This window comes from Phalacrocorax carbo, chromosome 4, assembly GCF_963921805.1.
Source record: "Phalacrocorax carbo chromosome 4, bPhaCar2.1, whole genome shotgun sequence".
In the NCBI taxonomy this organism is placed as follows: Eukaryota; Metazoa; Chordata; class Aves; order Suliformes; family Phalacrocoracidae; genus Phalacrocorax; species Phalacrocorax carbo.
The window spans coordinates 55,076,310-55,100,254 of NC_087516.1; the positions used below are offsets into that span (position 1 = coordinate 55,076,310).

Genomic DNA, 23,945 nt, shown 5'->3' on the forward strand with positions numbered 1-23,945 from the left:
AACACATAGCCTCTGCATGGCTGAATGTAACAGGTATGTTTATAATCACAGTCCACAGTGGACCCACAAAAGCCCAAAAGTTTTCTCAGGCATGGAAATAATTTCCGTTGACTCAACCAGTTTGCAGAATACATTGGGAAGACCAGTTATCAATGACTTACCTGGTTCTAGAAAGGGACTATTCCTTTTGGCATCGGTCTAAGCTGCAAGTGCTCGCACGAGCTGATCATAACCAACAAAGTTGTGACACCAACAGAACTCCCATTTACCTGGTTGTTTAACGGCCTCAGGTGAAGCATTAGCCATACCCTTATTGCCAAATTTTTATTAGGGGTACCGCTGTTAGAGCAAGCTCAAACAAAGTGCTGATACCCTCCTACTTTCAGATGGTTTCCCTGGATGGAGTATCAAGGGACTTACATTTCTAGATAAAATCTGTGCCAGGCCTATACACAGGAGGGAAGTCTGCATAAGGGCAAAGATCGGGGTACATCACAGTAGCAGGTAGTTGAAGAGACGCTATCTGTCCACACAAATGCTGTGCTGCTCTGAAGCATGCTGCAGCCTGCAGGTCATTTCTCTGTAGCTGGTAAGTCATTTATCCTCTGAGCCTCTTTTAGTAAGAGACACGGGGTCTAAGGACATTAATATCATGTGCATATCACTACTTACTTGACTGAAGTGAACCGAACACATTGACTTCAGTGACTGAATTGAAAATGCCGACAGTAGTTCTGATTAGGTGTTCAGCAGATAGATTACACCTAAGCAAAGCTTGACATCTGCTGCTCAGCCTATTCTTATGATGGTGATACCAGATGTGGGGCCTTTTCATTCGTCTACTGCCACAGCAAATCAGGCTAGAACAATCACTGCTGCTGCACCCTGCAGGGCGGGCAGCGCCTCCCTTGTGCGTTCGGTTTGCCTGCATCTGTATGACTTTCGCAAGCCTAGCATCACACCAGTCAGGAAGATAAAAAGCACGTATCTGTTTTTACATTTCACAGTGTGGAAATACAAGGAAAAGTTTCACTTTGGCTAAGGCACAAACCCCAGCGATGTGGGCCTTGGATCCAGAGGACCCATTGGTCAAATGAGACCACATGGCCCAGAAAAGGTCATTTATTTCAAAAGCCCTAGAAATGGTAACCAGCCACAACTTCAAGAAACAGTATGCAAGTCTTAAAGAGTTTGACAGAATGCAGGTAGCCGCCTCTAGTCTCCCCCTCCATCTTGAAAGTGGCTTATCCAAGCATCTCGCCTGTATTGCACGTTACAAAGATTTCAGCGATGACTTCAACTTTGCTTCCTTTTGCTGACTTTTGTTCTTCCCCCTTCTCCCCCCCCGTCTCCATATTTGCATTCTGATATTGCCAAATCATTTCCGTGCGTTCAGATAACTGTATATGCCTGAAATACCCAAAAGGCAGTGGACTTCAATTTAGATATAGAGATGTACTTTTAAGTCAGTCACAGTGGTGCTTTGTGGACAAAACTGTAGGGCTTGAGATACTGAACTGGATGAGCTTGCGCTACAGGTTTTGAAATACTAAAAACGGGGCTTCTTTCTCCCATCTAAACAAGCACAAGACATCATTACCCATTTTTACCTGCACAACAAAATAAGCCAGCTCTCACTGCTTCTGTTTAAGGACACGTTGCACTTAGAGAAGTGACATTCCCACCTCCCTTTGCAAAAGTTTAATTAAGTCTTGACAAATCCCCTTTGTGCTGCTCCTGGCAAAGCAGCAGCTTCCGACTGCTTCAGGGTCTTTAAAATGACTACAGGGAGAGCTCCACCAGTTGTAATGACCAGCAGCCTGAGGAACACCAAGACCTGTCAGAGAGAAGCAGAGCATGTTCATTAGCCAGAGACTTCAGCCAGGGTTGACAGTAGATATGGGACCTCCTCACATGTGCTCTTCACGTATTTGCTTATTATTCATTTAAGGGCAGGCGCTGGCTCCGTGATAATGTGTTCTGTGACAATGTGTTTCGTGACTTAATTAGAACAATATTCTACACTGTATATGAGAGACTTCGGATTTATTTCCCTGTCAGTTTGGCGGAGGGCAGGCAGGAGGTCTTCTAGAGGAATTTTGTATGAACGTATCTTTGTACCATTAACGTTAAGTGCTACATCAAGAGTACACATTCACAACATCATATTTCACGCAATTTTATTTATAAAATTGTAATTATCTAACAAATTGCATATAAAATGATTTACTTCAAGTAAATACAGAATACTGCACAACTATTAAAACTATTGTATTGTCCATCATAAGTGTATTAAAACATTCCTAAAAAATGCCTCTATTAAAAAACAAAAACCCAAGAACACAAGTAGCATGATCAAGACCACTTTCAATAGCTTTAAATGAATTACTAGGAAGTTGCATTAACTTCCTAAGTAGACTCCAGTTACATCCATTGAGATCGGCATGTGATACAATACCACAGTCTAATGCTAAAGATGACAATACATTATGCACCTGATCTATGCTTTTCTCCTAGACTGAAGGTAACCAGTCCGAAATCAGAAAACTAAAGCTCAAGTCAAACTCTACAGGGCATGCAGTTCTGTTATAGCAATACTTCCCATCGGTAAGTGTAGTTGGCTTTTACAATCAATTTTACAACTGATAAAAAAGGAACACAAGAGTACATTCATATAAAAAGGAATGATACACAAAGGGTAAATATCGACACCTTGCCGTACACCCCAGGATGAACCAGAGAGAAATTCAACAGGAACTAATCTGCAATATACGTATCAGAGATGGGCCTGAGTCACAAAACCCCAATCCCAATCTCCCCAGAGCTCGGGGTAATATCAGGTCCATCTCTACTACGTACACAGCGTGAAAATGAACACACATAGATGGAGCTTTAACACATTTATATTGCCAAAACACAAACGACAGCTAGCAATGCTGCCTGGTGCACACTAGGAGTTACAACACTTAATTTTATGCTGTGTGTTAAGGGAGACAGATTTTTTTTTCTTTTTGTCAAGTGGCAAGATTTGGAAGCTAATGGATCCAAGGGGGTAGCTTTGTTTTGTTTGCTTTAGACAGTTTAGTGACCAGTTACAGTTATCTGGAAAAGTTTCAGAGAGAAAAGAAAAATGAGAGGGAGGAACTGGAACCTTTGACAGTGCTTGACACCTGTTGAGATCTGATCTCCTTCCTAGGTATTTGCAGAACTGCCATTTCAATGCACCCAAAAGGCACACACAGCAAGAAGGGAAACGGCATCAAAAATTCACACAAGAGTTTCTCTTGTAACCCTCACTGTTAATCAGAGTCAGTTTTACCAAGGGCATCTCTAAAGCAATAAAAAGACAGATTAACATCCAGGACAGTTCTTATAGCACCATGTTTAGTCCTGCTGCAAATGATGGCAACCTCCCTTAACTGGTAGGGGACCGACCCTCCATTTTACAGCCTAAAGCTGTTCTAATGCCAGGTGGCAAAGGGAAAAGGCAAGGGAGATCCCGCGACCAAGCAGAGCCGGACGGGCTGGCCGGGGTCTCGCCTCCCTCGGGTGCCCGCTGCACGTCCGCCGGGGAGACACTAGAGGGCAGGCGATTAAAGCACTCCCGCCTCACCTCCAGGGCGAGGTAAAGCCTGAACAGCCACTCGGTTTTCATCAGCAAACTCCCACGGTGGACACCTTTCATACCTATAATAAACACTTTTAGGGTGAAAAGCAGTCGTGTGCAAGAATCGTTTTATCTGCATGCTACTATTTACATTTCAAACACTATTTACACACCAGAACTACAATTAGCATCTCTCTCAAAGGGGAGAGAAGGCAGCTTTCAGGACAGAGTACACTTGAGCAAGCATCTCCACGGCTTCAAACTCTAAGGGCCACAATCAAAATTATGGATTTTGAAGCAAAGAGATCCTACTGCTACCGAAGCAGACAGAGACAAATGAAACATTTGTCCATTAGGCTATTAGTAAAATTAAAAAAAAAAAAACAAAACAAAAACCCAAAAAAACCCCACCCAAAACAACCAGAGAGATCAAACAACAGAAAGGCCTATGAATACAGAGAGTATTTAGAAAGCAGAGGAGCCCTTTGGCAGGGCTCAGTGGGGAGTTTGGAAATGGCTTCAAAGCCAGGGCTACTGCTGAAGCTACCAGACCTCTCATTAGCAACGCCACCATCCCATACAAATCGCCCAGCAAACAGAGCTGTTTCATACTCCACGAGGGCCATAAGTCTGACAACAAATTTCTGAACACCTACTGCACATTAAAAATAATTAGACTGACCTCTGAACTCACATCTACCCTATCACCACACCAGGCAGGCCAGAAATTACCAAGTCGTCATACCGCCTACCGTATCTTATTGCTTTAGAAAAATGTGCCCAGCAGTTGTGCTCTAGTTGCAGCTCACCTGAAGTTTTCACAAAATTTTCTGGAAAAAAAACTTGCTTGCATTTGGCAGGCTCTGACAATAATAGATTGATTTCCAAGGCCTCCCACAAGCTTCCCGAACTGGACACCTAAGCTGCTGAGTAGCTGCCGATGGGGCATTTGTAGGACATCTCACCCGATCTGTAGACAAAAAATGTGGGATTTAAATGTGCAATATAGGCAGCTAATCCTGAACATTCAGTATGCATCCATCAAAAAACTGCAAAAAATGAGGAAAATAAGAGCATCTCTTGGGAACGGGGAAGGGGGCAGGATCAGCATCTGCAGCAATAAAGACAAGCTCTAGAAAAATAAGTTATTTAGTGGTTTTTATACGAACAGTCAGTCATTCTGGGACTCAGAAGTGTTGCACATTTGTGTGTACATGTGCAAGTAGTGAGAACAAGACTTGCTCACCTCAGAGTGTTTACCTTCCTATCAGTCTGACACTGCCAACAGCACGTCCAGCAGACGAACTCAGAGAACAGCGTGACAAGACAGAAGGCCAATACAGTACAACTGCAGAAATTCAAGTAGAAGAATGAAGTTGCCTTCAGAAGCCCACAGCAGCAACAGCAGTATTCAAGATCAGTGGCAACAAGGAATGTTTCTGTAATATAGACCTTTTTCTCTTTTCCTCCAAACCAAACGCACTGGGTCACAATCAAGGCTCTTGGGTGGAGGGTTACTTCCTCAACCACACTTCCCTGATTTCTCCCCACACCATTTTGTCTCAATGCAGCAACGCTGGTGCTAATGATCTGTCTGTCCTACTGCTATCAGGCAAAACTGTGTGCCCATTTTAGGAGGGGAAACAAACACCAGTAACTCCTCAAGCTGAGGAGTGGCTAAGAAAAACATAACACTGTGGTGAGGTGGAACCAACTTTATTAAGGACAGTGAATTATAATTGCTTTCAAAGGCTTTAAAAAAATTTACTCTGAGTCATGGCTGGCCTTTAACAGCAGATACCAAAGGATATGGAGGCTGCCTGATTCAGAGCCAGTCAGTGGAGGATGAGGTAATGCTCAAAGACAGGAGGACAACAGCACTGTCTGAGGCATCTGCAGGGTGCCGGTGTGCCTACCAACCACCAGCCTTCAGAGAGAAAGAAAACACTGCTAACTAAAGCACAGAAAGGCAAAGTGTGCAAGGGCACATATACTTACACGCTTAAGACTCATAGGACCTTAATAGGTCATCAGACCAGCCTTCTATCCATCCCCCAGAACAGGGAAGCTTTGAAAGCAATGCATTCATCACTTCTACTCCACATACTTCATTTTAGGAAATTCCTCTAAGAAAGATGCTAAGCTCTTACAAAGAGGTGCGACACACCGTTTGCCACACTGTCTGACCAAAGCAGGAGCTGAGAGCTCACAGCTTCCAGGACTGGTTCTGCAGATACTGAGAAGGGTCATACAACAAGCTAAATTTATACAAAGTGCAATAAAACTACCCAAGCCATGGTCAGGTTTGTAAGTTCACTATTCTTAGTGAAGAAGAACGAATCAAAAACTCTAAGCTGGATGGAGTCTGATGTAATTCTTCTTCCATTATTTGTGCTTTATTCCAAATTCTACTCTCTTTTGTCCAATTCAAAAGAGTCTGTCTTGGCTGATCCTAGTAAGCGCTTCTGTTTTAAAACTTTCTTTTACTCCACTGCTTCAAGAAAGCTTTTTGATGCATTTAGAGCAACAAAGGGAGACATCTCCATCGCAAGGATTTGTTCACTGGAGGTAAGCATTTACTCTGGCAAAAGCAGTTCTCTCCAACTTCCAAGGGAATGAGCTATGATCTTTCCATAATCACATGCATTTACCAATAAATAAGTTTGGATTAGACTGTATTAAAACATATGCACAGATTTAAAGCACTGGAGTGTCACAAATTCTTACTCCACAGCTCATGCAAGTAAAGAGAATTAAAGAAAATAAGAAGAAAAAAAAAAAGAACCAAAGCCTCAGCTAGGAACAGACCAAGAAATTATCTTAAAAGAAGTTTTGCACAAGTTTATCAAAGCACTAATATTAGTGAGATCCCTAAATACCTTAGGTTACACTAAATTCAAGAGAAACAAAAGATTTAGCCATATCAGATACATATGTTTTGATTTTTTTTAAGTTAATATATAATTCATTCTTTGAATAATATTATTCACTTGGACCCAACATCCACACTGCTTTCATACATTTATACAGTTATATCCCATCCTTGCCTTAAGAAACTGATGTCCTAAGGTATGGCAGCAACCAAAGGCTCTACAACCCTTGTTTGTCAAATATAAAACTCATTTCCCTTTACACAAGGGTGGAGAAGGAAGAAAGATGTTGATAAAATTAGGCAATTCTCCCTGTGAGCTTGCCGATTCCAACCTCAAAGTACTACAGGGAGATGGCTGGAAGCTTGCGTAAAAAAAATTTTTCCCTTGTTTTAAAAACAATTTTTTTACTGTACAATAGATGCATAGAAAGTTGCTTCCTGCTTGATGGGTTTAGGCCTGTAGCTATCTTTAGCTGTGAAAACAAGATTGTTCCTTTACAGAGTGGTGGTGAGAGAGACCATCTCGGGAATATTTGGCAGCTATCGAAGAGCTCATGACACGAAGAATAAACAGCATATCCACAGATTACAACGATGCAACTCTGTCCCACTGAATACACCAATTTTAAAAAAGTGTCCACTTGTTACTCAGGATCAAGAATACAGTAGAGATTCACGGCTCAACAGCTTTCAAACTGGTGGTTTAAAAGAAAAAATTGTCAGTGAGCAGCAGATTATCAATAGCCCACTCTTCTCTCCCCCACCCCAAAGAAACATGAGTTCACTGCAATATCAGGAACTTAGATTTGAGACTATTTGGGAGAGATGGCTTCCCTGTCACCCATGTCCATACAGCTTGGTGTCGGAGCGACACACTGGAGGTTTCGGAGGGTTTCTGTTGTCCAGTGTCTTGTTGTGGTTACTTCAGCAGTTTTACCAGCTGGCTCTGACAGCCTCAATGTCACTAACCAAGTTCTGGGCTAAGCATATCCCAAATATCTGGAAGAAACAACAGTTTATTCACTTGGAGGATCAGACAACTCTTTCACACAAACTCTTTAGGTTATACAGAACTTTGATATGAAAGTAAGCAACAGAAAGTTAGAAATCAAATTAACAGTAAGTGTTGGAAGAAGGAAAAATATCAAAACACTCCTGTAACCCCAGTATTTTTTATAGTGCCACTGTGTTCTGGGAAACTGAACAGTTCTAGACTTGCTTCCCAAAACAACTGTAAAGGCTTTCCACTGCTCATTTAAGCACCAGCAGAAACAGTAGGTCTCTACAGGCTTAAAGATCTCTATATAACTTTTATCTAACACAGAATGTTAGTTTTGACCTGCAGGCAGTTGAAAAAAGTGCAAGAAAAAAAAAAGTGCATCCCTACAGATAAAAATTCAAGTACTCCTTAACACGAGGAAAGCCTCGTGCATTTAGCTCCCCTCACTAAAACCAATGAACCTGACACTGTATTTACAGTTCTCACATACAGTTCCCCCCAAATATATTCTATTTATCTGTTGTTCTTCTGTGTAACTCATTACAGGGAACACGATGTTTACCTGCAGTAATGCTATCCCAATGAATATACCGGCAACTATGGTAAGATTGTCCTGCAACCACTTCTCAAACTGAGGGACACAGCCTTTAGTGTAGATAACAATCTGCTGATCAACTTCCTGCCAAGGAGAAGAGGGAAGAAAACAGAGATAATTACTTTCAACTATCCCATCAGTAGAATAACCTGCTTTGCAAAAGGAATTTAGAACCTTAAGATACCACATTAAAAAAAAAGTGCTTACTGGTTTTTGCCTTGCATCGTAGCCACACTGAGTATTAATAACATCCTCCTAGGAGAGAAAGAGACAGACAGAAGAGAGGTAATTGATGATGTGTCTCCCAAACACCCTCTCCCAGCTCCCCAGAGTTGGTCCTGTGTGCAATAAGACAATCACCCTAACTTTGGTTACCATATTGCTTTTTTAAAAAACCTTCCTCTTCCATTCAGTGCTATCGATTATTTGCAAAAAACAAAACCACATGGTCTAAAAATATTTTCAGCTGGCAGGGCAGCAAGCTGGGAAAACTGGCCCCTCCACCTGGGTGAACTCCATGTTCCAGATGCAAGCATTCAGAAGTCAAAGTAAAGGGATTAGGGAATTTTCAGTGAAAGAATCTTCTGCTGAAATGGTTTTGCCTATATTGAAAAATATGCCAAGACTATGGTTAACATTTTCTGGGTTCAGGCAGTACAGCATTAAGGGGGGAGATGGGTCAGTTCCGTTGCAGAAGCTGCAAGTTCTTACCAAGGATGCCTATAGAAATATCTACAGTACCTAGTTCCTTCCCAAAAACTAGGGACAAAAAAGAAGAGATGGGGTAATGTGTTCTTACTGCCTGTTCTTACAGGAACTTGATACCAATGAGGAAGGAGGGGTTTTTTCCCTACTGCCTCTGTTTTAGTACTCCCAAAGCGCAGGCAATAAAATAGGCTATGGCAGACTTTTCCTAGTGAACAAGTGCTATCAACTGGAAGGTGAAGCTGTATTTACTCTATACACAGAGTTATTTCAGGACAATAAAATGAAGCAACTACTTTTGGTGCCAGCCACAATGGCAGCAAAATATTAAGTCACTGGCTTATATAATAACCGTAAGCAGGAGGAGGAACTTCTCAAGCAAGTGAGAAATTCAGTCAATCTTAGCTAGGTGTACTGAACACCATGATTTAATGAAATTGTGGGAAGTGAGAAAAGCAGCCAGGAGAGAAATAGATTTCAAAAAGCAGCCATACGGAAAAAGATATCTCCTCCTATCAGCAGCTAAAGATCCTCTTAAGTGTTTTCCTCACTTTGCAGGAAGTACATCAACAGGTTACATCCTGTCAGTTGCCCAAGTTGGATTTCCTTAATGGACCTTTAAGATTCGAGCAACTTGTATCTTTTAATGAGATGAATGCTTCTGTTCCAAGATCTAAAAATAACAGTGCCACACACTTCCAGACAGTAAAAGTACATAAGATTCCAGAGGGATTTAAAGCTTTCTTCTTTGTACTGAATGCCTACTTGCTTTATCATCAGTGTCTTCTGCCTTTAGCCTTAAAATTTGTTCATCGAAAGAAAGCATGAAGAACGAAATGAAAATAAACTTTTCTAGGTCTTCCCTGCACAGGAATTTGGAACATTCCAACCTGCTAAACCACAGCAAAGTGAATTATAGGAGTCCAAATTTGTTTTAATGGAGACTTATTTTGGCCTACCTTAAAGTTACCCCTTCCTGATTCAAGCTAAACTAAAAGCCAAACTAAAAGTCCTGTTCAGTAAAGCATCCACATAACTTTTTGCATCAGTCCAACACTGCATCCTAATCCCAAATGGGACAAATTTGCTTTCCCACCGAATTAACCTGTGTTGTTTACTGCAATTGAACCAGTCACAGCTTGGTTACAATTATATCCATTATATGCGTGACTTCTAATATTTTTAGAAATATTATTATTTTTAGTGTTTATTTTGAAGACAATTAAGCATGTTGCTTCCCTGTGATGAGTAAGAATGAGGCTTATAGTTACATCTCTGGTTGCTGCATCACCCCCTAAGAAACTGCATAACCACATACACATAGAGAGAGATAAGTTTAGCATGGATTATGTATTTATAGGATTACCTTGTACTGCTGTCACTGGTTTGGTTTTATAACAACTATATTTTTAAAACTGGGTTGTGATGACCTCTTTGTGTGGGTGGGAGGCCAGACAGGCAAACAGTAGAGGGAATCCTAAGCATAATCTAATGCTTGAGCCTAAGCTACATTTTGTTTTAAATTTCATTAAAATGTTTTCAGCAAGGTTTGTGAGAAAGATTCAAACTACTGTGAAGACATTCACTGCAAAGGAACTAGAATGCAGCTTGTGCAAGTGGTGGTGCCTTATCAAGAGAGGGGAGAGCAGCAGTAGCGACTGGATGCTGGGAGCAGCGACTGTGTCGCATTAGCAAGGCAGGAAGCACCTGAGGTGCCTGTTGGCAACTTGCCTAACTTTAGTCAGTGCTAGACTCATATTTAAGGAACTATAAGTCACTCCAGGTGGAGAAAAAGCCACAGCTGAACTACTAGATAATACAAGCACTCACAGGCTGCTTCTTTTAAGCTATATGAAGGTCAAATGTACACAGTGTTAGCCACATAACCGTTTCCATGCACACACCCATCCCTATTCCAAGCCTTTCACTGCCAGTGAGCTGCGTCCCTACACTTTACCCGTCATTCTTGATCATGCCTGTACCAGTAATGCATGGCTCCAACATCTTCTGCTTGATTATCCAGAATTATAACTATTGAAAAAGATATGAACATTTACCAAAGAGCTGTTCCCTCAAGCAATTTCTGACCTTTCAAGTCTGATCTCAGGTGACTGTAGGACAAGCAGTAATTTTAAAGGCTAAGAAAGAGCATGTAAAAACATCCATAGCAAACTCAAGATTCTAATGCAAACATACGTCAGTTCTTCAGGGCACAGACTGTGTCATTCATTGCCATACCCACCACAAGCTGGGTCACACTGGTTGCAGCCTCTGGACACTTCATTAAATAATGAGTAACACCTGCTTTAGAGGGTCTGATCTTAGAGTTGCTGTTCTTTAGGGCAGTGAATGAAATATCCTGATGATATTCAATTGAAAGCTCATATCCTTCAACTCATTAAGGGCTTCTGCTTTTTATACTTGCTAAAATTAGTATGTACGGCCAAGCCCATGGTTCTCTTATTCTAATAAAAAGCAGCAAACAGCTTACAATGAAGACTTAAGTTAGCTCAGGATTTTTGCTGACTGAAGGAAAAGGTAGCTTACCTTTAAGCTGAGCTGCAAGTACAAAAAAAAAACCAATACAGGTTGGTGAGAAGGCAATGATCATGCCTGACTTCCAGAAAAAAATAAAAATCTTAAAGTGATTTAAAAATCAAAGCAGCAAACCCATCCTACCCTCTTGACTGTCACTTACGGCAGGGTCTTTAGTGCAGCAAGAGAATGGCACACCACAGCGCTCTCGACTTGTGTTGGAATCTGTGCAATTGAAGTAAATATTAAGGTTCCAGTCATCAGCTCCAAAAGCCCCACAGCACTGCCACTACAACAAAGAAAGGAGAGCTTCTTGACTTTCAGAACAAACAAATCTCAGTATTAGTAACATGCATCATCGCTGCCAGCTTTCCTCTAGCTTTCAAAACAAAACCTGAGATTCCCTCTGGTTTCATTGACTGGTTTTGTTATTAAAAGAAGAGACCATTCCAAACCTGTAGGTTGTTCTAAAATTATCATGCAATTAAAGTTCACACCCTACAACATGGCTCTCTGGAGAAAAACCCATGGAGCGAGCTGATAAGCCTATACAACACTACAGAGTTGCACAGGCCTGCAAGCTCAGGTCCCAAGACAGTAGAGCCACGAGTATGATATTCTGTCCAATCTAATGTGCCCTGGGTTGTCAACAAAACTAATCAGCTCCAAGGGCTACACCGGTATAGGTACTCCTTTTGCAAGTTTGGGGTAAATCTTTGCCTGGCTGTACATGAGACAGTACGAACACATTTTTTTCCTGAGCATCACACATTGCACAAATAACATCTTTACCAAAGGCAGAGAGAATCCTTCAAAAAGTATGCCAAATAGCAGGCTTAGTCTCTGGCAAAACATGCTGAACACAAATAACTTAAATCTTGCTGAACACACAAAGAATGGACTGAAGATCAGTGGAGCACTGATGGTTTACAGCATTTAAGGAGCTAGCCCAATGAACACATCTATGTCAACTTAAAAATAAAAATTAAAAAAAGCAAAGAGACCACATTTTTAAAAGCATTGGGATGGCAATTCTCTCTTTCTAGATGTAACACAGTTCCCTCTGCAATATCTGAACACGTTGCTTTCAATCATTATCTCTACTAGCTGAAAAAGTAGCTTGCTCTCCAGACTTAGCAGATAAGTCAAGGACAGCATAAGATTACTTATCCAGTTCGGAGAGCAAGTTTTATGTAGTGCCTGCAAAATTGGACTGTAGCCTTTTGGCTGCATGTAAGTGGACCACTGCTTTCAGACTGTGGTGACCTCTGACCTTCTCCCAGCTGGACAAGCCTCAAACCAGTTTAAGGATCCACATCCTGTTGCTTAGTCACTTGTCATTTCCCCCCACCCCTCCAAGGCATACAGAAGCAAATGAAACATTGAATTAAAATATTTTAATTGCAGAATGTACAAAAATTAGCAAACATTATTTCAACCAACACTTAACCATGTTAGCTACGCGGGGCCAAATTCAAAGAGGAGTTCATCAGCACAGGCCAGAATTGAGTACTGGAACAAGGTGGTAATAAAAAAATAACTTGTGTGCAAATGTCAGTGCAAGACTCCTTTATGCATGCTGATATGTTACAGATCTTAACCCACACAAGCGTGTGCGCCTTCTGCCTCACCCTTCCCTCCCAAGTGCAGATGTAGCAACATTTAGAGATTTCCGGTGAGAACCTGAGCTGCCCGCTTCATTAGGCTGATTGCATTAAGTCTACTTAAAAAGAAATAACATTGTAGTTCCACTCAGACCAGCTAAACATCTCTGCCACTCTGCAGCGTGATGTAGCACCTCTAACGTCGCTAAAACTACACCAACATTCACCTCAGAACCAAATTAAGCTTAGAAAAGGACTATTTTATTTTAAAACAGATACGATAGTTCCTACAATAGAATATTTTGAACACCCTTCCCCCCAAGAATCCGAAAATATCTTTATATACATATGGAATATGCTCCAAAAAACTGAACACAAGACACTGATGTACATTTGACGCACTATCCCTAAGCTTATTCAAGAATAAGTCACCCCAACTCTCCACCTTGTTTCACTCAGCCATACATCAACAAATAAGCCACTTTACAGAACTTCTACAAACACACAGCACCTTTGAAGAGAAATATACATATATGTATTCCAAAGTATTATATGCTAGAGTATTTCTGTTTTTCTTTGAAGAAACTAAACAGTTGGGAAGTGAAAAATAGACTAGGTATTTCTTTAAAGTAAGATTTACAAAAAAATAAACAGTCCAACTTACATATTCCTGTGTGAAGTCTATGAGGTTTTGCAAATCAATGTCATCTCGATACGCTCTGATGTTGTTGTTTATAAAGAAATATAGCTGGTCCTTTATCCAGTCTTTGAAAACAAATGCTAGAACACCAGCAGTGAGCTCCAAGAAGAAAATAATTCCAAGAAACACAGAAAACTATGAAGAAAAAGAAAAAGGTTAAAATTATTTTGCTTTATGACTAAAAACTTGATTTTCAAGGCTCACAATTATGTCCAGTGCTAGGGCCTTACCTGTTTCAGTGCAAGTTCAAGTTATTCCAGCATACAGGAAATTTTAAATTAAAAATACACAATTTTTAATTAGGGCTGTAGTACAAGAATCTTAGTTCTACTCTAACAATTAAAATGCCAACAAATTCAAACCTTGGACATTCCACTGGGATTTTCAAAGACGTCCAAGAGAATTCACTGTAAATGTCAACAGAGATGGCTACTTACCACCTATAGGGGCTTCTGAAAACTCATCTTAAATTTCTATGTAGGCACTTACATTTTCAAAGGCATAAACAACCAGGAGCACCAGTGAAATGCTTTCTAAGTTACTTTTTTCTTTAGACACCCTCATTGGTAAAGCTTTGCATAAGCAAAGAAAGCAAAAATTGGTTACAGCAGAAATTAATTAATGACTAAGTCAGAGCAGAATGTCTATTGAATGACTCACATCCACATTAAAACCGAATGAGGCTTCTATGATTAATGCAAATGCAATGGATGCCAAAGGCATTACTAATGATCTGCCACTTTCTCTAAGCATCTCCACTGAGTCTACACTGTTTTAAAACACACAGGGGTCCTCATATACTGGAAGTCCATCCCTTTTGCAACTGTGCCTTTGAGTTTCATTTTAATATGTTCTCTGTGTTTGTTCAGATGCATTTTTAATTTCTCCTGCAGCTGCTGTATAGGAAGCTATTTCTGGTACAGCAGATGGGTTCATTTTAGGCAAGCTAAGAGAAGCAAGGAAGAGGAGAAAAAAAGTGTTACAATAGCTCCCCCTGCCTTTTTTTTTTTTTTTAAAGCAAGACAAGAGCAAGCTAAAACTGTCCCAAGCTGCTTTATAAATGCCTCAAGAACTGTAATTCCCAACTACCTCCTCCCTTATACAACATGTCTGTGGGAGCCAAATATGCCTCTTGAAGGCATCTGTTTCACTGGAAGCCTTTTCACATATATAAAGAGTTAATGGTTATGAAGCCACAACTACTACCCAGGCTGTGCCCACTTCTGCAAGTTGGGGTGTGGTGGAGGAAAGAACATTGAGTTTTTATTATAAATTTTAAATCTATCTAAAATGGAACGTGATACTGTTGTCCTCATCTTCAAAGCCCACAGGAGGAGAGCTTTCAAAAACCAGAACAAGGCTACTTAGCTAAAAGAGTTTTGAATACTGAGGAATGTTTGTATATCAGCAGCTCCTTCCCCAACTAACAGTCCAACCCAGAGTTCAAGACAACAACTTCTATTTTTCCTTTACCCACCCTGGGCACATTCTCCCCTTCTCCCTCTCAGGCCCCAGCACTGACAGTAAGTAATGAAGCCTTTTCAAATTAGCAGTACAGAACTGAGGATATCAGCAAGCAACCCCTCGTAACAGTCCTATCTCCTCTGTACCATGAGGAGCACTTGCACAGCAGAAATCACATGGGTCATATTTCACAGACAGCTTGTTATGGACTCAAGGTTCAACATGCAGATTCTTAGCAGAAATTTCTCTCTTTTTGTGACAAGAAAGCAAAATATTAGGCTATATCTATATGAAAAGCAATAGTTCTATGTTATGATTCCTACCGTCAATATTTGCGAACCTTAAAAAAAAAAAAGAATCAGTAAGCACCAAAGACTGAAGACCTGTAAAGTGTTAAGAGTTAAGCAAAAGCAGTTCACAAAACAGTACTCTCACATCAGAAAACACCTTCCATTCCCCAAAAGACATTTCCAAACTTTACACAGTTAAGCAGGAACAGAGAACATGACTTATGCTATGTAACAGATGAATGCCCCAGTTGCAAAGGCTACTTACAAATTTGAGAAGAAAGGTATTTTCACGCAAAGCTCCAATGCATCCTGCAAATCCCAAAATGAACATAACTCCTCCTACCACTAGGAAGAGCCAAACTGGATCAAAGCCTCCCAGGTCAGTAATGGAGGAGATATTGGACAGCACGCCCTGAGGAAGAAACAATGCCAAGGGATAACAAGGATGTTCAGCTTTCAGTTGCACAAATTCTGCTTGCATTTTTCTTTTTAAAAAGGTAGAAGACTATAGCAAATAAGTGTTTGGCAGTACAGGAAGAAAACACAACTAAGAACATCTTTACATTCAAAAAGAGATAAAAAGGGTAATTATATACAATATTTCTGAGCCAACATGTGGAATGAACAACAAAATGTGTTTCTGAAGTCCTTTGCAACAAACCTACAGGGCATTTTGCTGCTTCTGTAGTTAGAAGGGTTAGCCTGCCAGAAAATCAGAATAGATATTTGAACAGAACTTACCTAAAATGCATCTCAGCACAGGTAATAAGATTGAGTTATCATACACATTGTTTATATAAGTACAGTTACACATGTTATGACAGAAAAGCAGTCAATAGGAATAACATCGCTTTGAATTTTGCATTTATGCTCAGTATTTACAACAATTGACAGAAATTAGAAGGGAGCTCCTAGGTTGCAGAATCGTGCAACAACAAATTTTACACCAAATTCTGATAAACTAGATACCTGGCCAATTCAACTTCAAGCATCTACAGTGCCAAAAACTCAGTATATAAATAAAGTACAGCTACTGACTAATCAGTTAGCAGGAAAAATTTGAAAATAACATTAAGTCTCCTAGTAGGACATAAGGCAGTTTAAGGACTTGTCTTGGGAGATGGTTTGCACTAACTTAGGTTAGACCTATCATATGGTAAACCACATATGCTGTGTTTTAGACATGACAGTCAGCACAGTCTGCTTGTAATGCCATTGCCCCCTCAGAAGCAGAGCTTGGGTTGTGACGCCAGTAATCCTGAAGAACCATTTTATTTTTCGGAATACATTTTAACCAGTTTGTCTGATGTTGAACAGATGGGTCATATCAAAAAGCAAGTACAGAGTCTTCCTTATTCCAGTGAGTTTGCACAGGAACAGTTACAGTTTCTTAAACCCTTTTGGCAGCAAAAAAGCTGAAGTATCATGATTTCTTCATTTGCCTCCCCAGTGCTGTAGGTCAATGCAAAGCACTCCGCTGAAGCAGATATTTGTCCATGGGTTTCTCAAAGAAGTCTGAACCCAGGCTGAGGGCTTCAGACTACTGCTTTCCCTACTAACTCCTGAATAAATCTGTGGCTTGAAAAGCAACAATATAGACCTTTACCCCTACAGTTCCTTATTTACAGAATTAAGTTCTTCATGCTTTTCCTTTTCCCTTTTCATATCCCCTTTGCTTCTTTGAAATAGTCCAAAAACAGCAGTAGTTTTGAAGGAAGTTATTACAACCTCATTTCCAAAAGCTGTTAGTAACATTGTTAACAAACAGATGACTGCTCACAACTGTAGCTTTAGTCCCGTGATTTTTTTTTTTTTTCGTTTAAATATACTCAGTTAGGACCACCCAGAACATATAAATAGTCATGTAATCAGTATCTCTAATACCACACTAGACATAGTCTACAAGCACTTCCATATTTTCCCAAGCAAAACTGACACTGAGCAAGTAGTAAATGAAGACAGTACTCGAAGATTTTTAATTCAGCAGACAGCAATAGACTGGATAAAATATGCACATGAATTTCTCCAATACACACAGCAAGGAGCCTTGGAAAAGGCCAGCATGCTAAAAGCAAAGGAAAGACCTGACTACAACCCAATCCTAAAGTACAAACAATAAACCAACAGCATGAATGACTTTCTCAAACTGGATTCCTCCCCCTCCTGCTACAGAAGACTATTGCCTGACAGAAAGGGATGAAACAATTTTTTAAAAAAAAAAACACTCATCACTTTCCTCCTACATTACATATAGTACTAGTCTCATTGTCATTCATTAAAAAGTCAAAAATAGACGTAAGGCACGATACAACACAATGCTGCTCAGAGCTGGTATGGCTATCAAAGCAGACCAGTTGGCACATCCCTTTTTCTAACTAACTAGTGATGAGACAGTACAAGCCAGGCTGAAATGAACACTTACCCCAGCAAAAGTCACTCATCTAATCTCTGGTCTCCCTCCAGGCTCCAAATGCTCAAGGTAGCTATGATCTGACATGTACTGAAATAGACCACCACAAGCTTTATTTGCCATTGTTTGCTGTCCCTGGAAAGCACCTTTATATGAATCTTTTGCTAGTCCACATATGGCAATCACAAGCCTAGCTTGGATAAACCCCAAATAATACATCCCAACAGTGCAAAGCACATACTGTGTAATTCTCGTTTGTACTCTGTGTGATCTCTGCATATGAATCCCAAGTTATCAGTATTCTGGAGAGACATCTCAGGATATACAGTCTTCAGAGAGGCTTTAGCAATAAAACAATGCCTAGCAGCAGGAATGACAAACAGACAATGCTCTGTGGTTACAGCTAGAGATGCACAGAGGTAGTCCGACCAAAGACTGCTGCTTACTGATGAAATAGATTTTTCCGGTCTTGTTTCTTCCTGGACATTTACAAATAAGCTCTCTGAAGAGACAGTGGTGCAATACTTTAAAGAAAAGCATATTTTATTTCAAGCAGCAGGGCAATGACGGGGAAATATTATCTGTTAAGAATAACTAAATGTACAGTCCTATAGACACATACTTTTCCTATCCACCACAGGTTTCTATAATGCCTACTACCACAGTATTCAGTATTTTTCAGTTGTAATGGCTACTTCTGGGAAAGTTTGGCAGAGATGTGCAAACACCTGGTAGTGACCAATTCAGTCTTCATCCCATCTTTAGCCAAAAGCAGAAGGGAACGTTTCCAGAGGTGCTTGAGCAGAGTATCAGGAATCTCATATTCTAACACTGCATCCTCCAGTGACATGCTCTGAATCCTCAGGCTGATCACTCAGTCATAGAATATACAGTGATTGTTTGTCAACTGATGTCTTGCATCAACATAAGACCTAAACAAACCACCTGTAAATCTTTTAAAGTCATACTTTCTACAATGCAAAATATTTTTCTCAGCAACACTACTGCAGTAGTCCGCTCCAACCTTTACTGCTAAATAGTTGCAAGTACCACTGATACTTTAGCATCTGAAAGGAGGAAATAATTTTTTTCCTAAACACACATTCTTATTTTGGAAGTACAGTTATTTTTCTGGGGTACACACACATCACTTTCTTGGTAGTTTAGGCATGTGTGTAATCTTTATTTGGCAGTAAACACTTTGTTTGTGCAAAGCTACATACTCTAATACTTTTCACAGTGGCATCTGCCCAGGGCTTTGCTGTAGTCCCACAAGGAGAGCTAGTAGGACATGCTCCCTGGCTGATCTCCAGCTCATCTGTTTGCTCTGTTACCACACTCTCAATTGCCTGCTCTTTGTTACAGTGCCTGGGTTATTAAACCTTTTAATCCTCCACAAGTCAAAATTTCTTTGGGGTAGTGAAGCAACAAAAGCAGCACCCATAACTGAACTAAAATCAATAATGATGAAGTTATGAAAAAAGTTCCTTTATTTGTGAGATGTACTTCAGCTCAATCACTAGGATACAATGATGCAGGCATGGAACAGGAAAGACTGACCCCATGTTCCCACCCCACTCCCAATTCAGGAGAGGAAGACAAGTGAAACAGTAGGAACTGCTCTTTTGTCCAACAAAAGTGCGGGGGGGAAGAGGCATTGGTGGTGCCTTATGCCAAACCAAGAAACATGAGACAAACAAGCCAGGCCTGCCAGAAGCTACTGCAAAACTGGAATCTTCTCCTTACGGTATGTGAGCACAGGCAGAAAAAATAGTCTATGAGAGATACCTGAATCCAGTGACAGATCCTCTGTTGTCATGTTGGCTTTTTCCCATGGCCACAGCTTTCCACTCTACGAGCTAGATCTTATGCATAGCTCAAGAGAGAACAAGGCAAAGGAAAAATGCTGGTATTGAACACAATAACTCGAGAAGGCCCCTCCTGATATTATAGCTGCACAATTATTTGCCTTTATCCCATCAATAAAGAATAAGAAAGCAACGATCACTTAGAAAAGCAATAAGGGTGCACCCCTCACCTGTCCTCCACCTTGTTCTATTTAAGATCGTCAGGACAATTTGTGCTAGTTTCCAGATTTCACAGGCACAGTAACACACTGCAGGGCAAGAAAGAACAGCTCCAAGTGAAAATACTCAAGGCAGCAAAAATTTTGAAAAGATGACCCAGTAATAAAAATTCAAGGCATCTTGAGTCAGAGACAACTTAGGAGACTTATCATCCTAAGGATCAAAGAGGTGATAACGCTGTGGAAGTATATGGAATTTCACCCACAGGAGTGCATGTAAAACAGGACTCAACACACAAGTCCCCACAACAAATAACACCCCAGAGGGCTATTAAAAAGTGAAAAGAAGAAACCAACACCAGTAAGATAGAAGAAGTCAGCTAATTTTCTTCCATTTCCTCCAAGATGGGAAAAAGCCTTCTCTGTTGGAGAATCTTGTTACGTGGGGGACGAAAAAAGCAGATGGTCAGAAAAAGATGTCAAGCCCAGGGAAATGGTTGAGTCACCATTCCTGGAGATATTTAACAGACATGTAGATGTGGTGCTTAAGGACATGGTTTAGTGGTGGACTTGGCAGTGATAGGTTAATGTTTGGACTTGATGATCTTAAAGACCTTTTCTAACCTAAATGATTCTATGATTTCTTCTTTGCAGAGGATTAGCCTTTCCACAAGCTCATCTGCAGGACTTAGAAGCACTGGCAAACAGGAACGCATGGGGGTGATGGGAAATAAAAGGATTTCCAAATGTATGATTTTAAAATGGAAAAATCTCTCTACTTTGTTAGTCATAAAATCCATGCAGTTTCTCCACGCTGTGCATCTGAATGAGCAAAGGGAACAGAACAATAGTCATTGAAACATGCTGAATTAATTCCACTCCAGAATTTTGTCTCTGCAAGCAAGAAACTAGGTGGGGGATGTTTACAAATAATATTTCCTTAATTTTTGTTGGTTTTGCATTTCGCACAGCAAACAACAATAGCAGCAGAACTTAATTTTTCAAGTGTCTAGAAGGAGAACTAGTCTAGCTTTCTTGTCATGACAAAGCAGAGTTCAATAGGTGAATAACTGGCATAAATACATGCAAGATACAGATTTTTACATTTTTCAGGATTAATGGTTGCAAGGTGTTGGAACACTAGTAAAATTATTTAAGAGCCTGTTCAGATAATGCATCTTTATGTACTGAAATTTAAATTAAATGTAAGAGCAAATATTAGTATCCCCCTCTCTCCTCCCCAGTCCTGTAAAATCCACACAGTCCTGGCTTAGAAGCAAGATATATGTTTTGGGTATCCTTCAGCCCATAAGGACAAACAGGACATGTGCACAGTTTTCTTGTCGGCAACTGTTTTTCAAAGGACCATGCAATAGACATGTAAGCACAACAATTATGGAGTGACTAGCGTATCAATCCCTCTTGATGGCTGCCACTCACTGGGACAATAAAAGTAGTGAGATTTTTTTCCTGAAAACAACCACAGTTTTCATTTCAGGCCAAGGAGAGACACACTTCGTCTGGCAAATTGTGACTTTCTGTGTAGGGATTTTAGCCTGTCCCAGAACAACCAAAGCAATATAAATCACTTTATATTGACGTGTCAAAGGTTCAGCTTAAAACTTGAGATCCAGTTTTAGTGGTCTTGCTCAATAAGAATACTATGCTGGCCCAGAGAGGTACTATACTGATACTCCAGACTACGTACAACTTGACTTCTGAGCTGAAGCATCTTCTAGTTACACTGATTTAACAAGAAAAGCTTAGAAACAAAACTTACGCACTTAATCAACCTCTTCCACTTCTCACTCTTTGTTTCAGTCAACATTATACATGAACTAAGTCTAGCTGACAAATTTTGCAAGGGTCTGCAGATTTTTTTCCCCCCACTTTAGTATCTCTACCTTTGCTACCTCCTACTTAAAGTATACCCCAAAACCACAGTGCTTTCTTTCTAAAAACTCTCTCTCCATGGTCAGTCTGATAAGGTCTCAGGAGACGTAATAGCAATTCATCACTTAGACTCACTACTCTTGAATGTAAGTCTTCTGCAAGTAGTGAGGGAACCAGGAAGCTTATTTTCCCAAGTACTTACTGGCATCATACCATGAACAAACCCAATTCCCCATAAGACCACATTATCTAATATACACAACCAAGGAGGTAAATAGACATTTTGTAGGAGTCTATTTTTTAAAAGTCAACAGAAGAAATTACTTGAAGTGGTTAAAAAAGCCAGTGAAATATAAACATTTTTCCCTTGCTGCTGAGCAATGGTACTATATGATGCTTGGACTCAGTACAGATTCTATATGTTAACAAAGTTCATGTCACTGGTACAGGGTGTGGGGTGGAAATTAGCTGCCATGGGTGAACTTTTTTATGGTGCAATCCCAAGCCTAGCATGCCTGAAAACACTGACAGATTGTAAACTATATAGTGCATCCATGTATAGATAGCTTTATTCATCCCCTGAGTTTACCGCCCCCACCCCACCACCCAGCTCTCTTTCAGGTTCATGACTCAGAATGCTAATTGCCCAGTTTTTGTTTAGGGCTGGCTGACTGACTGTCAAGCCAATTCTATTGCCTATTTGACAAATGAGCTCTTTTGCCTCCCTGCAAAGGCTGTAAGGAAGGTCACAAGACTCTATAGTGTGCTTTTCTTCTTTACAAAGTTTGAAGGGAAGAATTCAAGCCAGCTTAGCAAAAAAGAGAAACTAGCCACTAATCCCACAAATCTATCCCAAACTGTTTTTAGCCAACAGCAAACAGGAGTCCTGTAAAATGTGGATTATTTCTTTATATCCTGCATTTTTAATGTGGCCTGGCACACTATCTTTTTATCTTAAAAAGATTCTGTGAAGCAGCAAAAGCATATACAAGTTGATGGCCAGGTTATAAATCAACACAGCTGGATATAAAGCCACACAATTCAAGATAGAAGTAAATCAAAATCCTCCCCCCACCAAATCAGTTTACAGTAGAGGAGTCCTTCTGAAGACCCAATCCTGAAATAAAAAAACCATTACAAATTTATGTTTACACATTATACAGTAGTAGCACCAAGCTCAACTTTGATAAAGACTTAGTTCATGGGACAGCAGCAGTCTTCACAGATTGGAAGGGACCCCTGAAGGTCATCTGGTCACCTACACCTGGCTGCCTAGGACCATGACCAGACTGCTTTTGCATATCTCCAAAGAGGGAGACTCCACATCATCTCTCGGCAAACCATGCCAGTGCTTAATAGTCCTCTCAGTAAAAAAAAAAAAAAAAAAGAGTGTATATACATATAAACGTGTTTCAGGGAACTTGCCGTGTTTTGGTTTGCACCCATTGCCTCTGTCACTGGGCACCACTGAAAACAAGCCTGGCTCTATCCTCTTTGCACTCTCCCTTTAGGTACCTGTATAGATTAAGATTCACCCAAGCCTGCTCTTCTCCAGGCTGTACAGTCCTAGCCCTTCCTTGTAGGAGAGATGCTCCAGTCCCTCAATCATCTAGGCAGCCCCTTTGCTGGTCTCTCCAGTATGTCAGTGTGTGTCTCATATTGGTGAACCCAGAACTGGCCCAGGTATGGCCTCACCAGTCCTGAGTAGAGGGGAAGAATCCCCTCCCTCAACATGCTGGCAACACTCCTATTACAGCTCAGGGCACCATTAGCCTTCTTTGTCACAAGGGCACAGTGCTGGCTTATGTTCAAGTTGGGGTACACCAGGACCCCCAGGTCATTCTCTGCAAAGGTGCTTTGCTGTCTTATGGTGTACCATTAGAACAGCCCATAGCACTTAGGGAATACATCCAGGCTAGTCTCAGGCAAGCAGCAGCCTAGCTAGAGAAGTGTTTTTCAGTTAAGTTACAGATCTCTCAAGACTTAGGCTTCATCTACTTGGCCTTTGCCTCCAACTCCCCAGCTGCAGCAAGAACAACTGTCTGGGATGTAACTGATCCAACCCCCATGAAGTTGCATGGGGCCAATGAGTATCTGGAAATTGATTTTGCTGACTGCAGCTTCTGACCACTACCTGTCCTCTAGAGAGCTGAGTAAAAGAAAAGTCTCAAATTGGATTGACACAACTCCATTTTTCCATAATTCCCGCTACAAAAATCAAGTCTGTGATAAAGAGCTCTGCAG

The 23,945-nt window shown here is 40.6% G+C and overlaps 1 protein-coding gene across 1 annotated transcript in view; it reads right to left on the reverse strand.

The window, feature by feature from the left end:
• Positions 1–2,163: 2,163 nt before the first annotated feature.
• TSPAN5 (tetraspanin 5) overlaps positions 2,164–23,945 on the reverse strand; it is an 89,258-nt gene continuing 67,476 nt past the window's right edge. Inside the window, exons 3-8 of the mRNA XM_064449997.1 lie at positions 15,638–15,784; positions 13,583–13,753; positions 11,478–11,603; positions 8,282–8,329; positions 8,042–8,158; positions 2,164–7,478 (exon numbers count right to left, since the gene is read on the reverse strand). Of these exons, the coding sequence (XP_064306067.1) occupies positions 7,413–7,478; positions 8,042–8,158; positions 8,282–8,329; positions 11,478–11,603; positions 13,583–13,753; positions 15,638–15,784 (675 nt within the window). The 3' untranslated portion in view covers positions 2,164–7,412. The remainder of the gene's footprint in view (positions 7,479–8,041; positions 8,159–8,281; positions 8,330–11,477; positions 11,604–13,582; positions 13,754–15,637; positions 15,785–23,945) is intronic.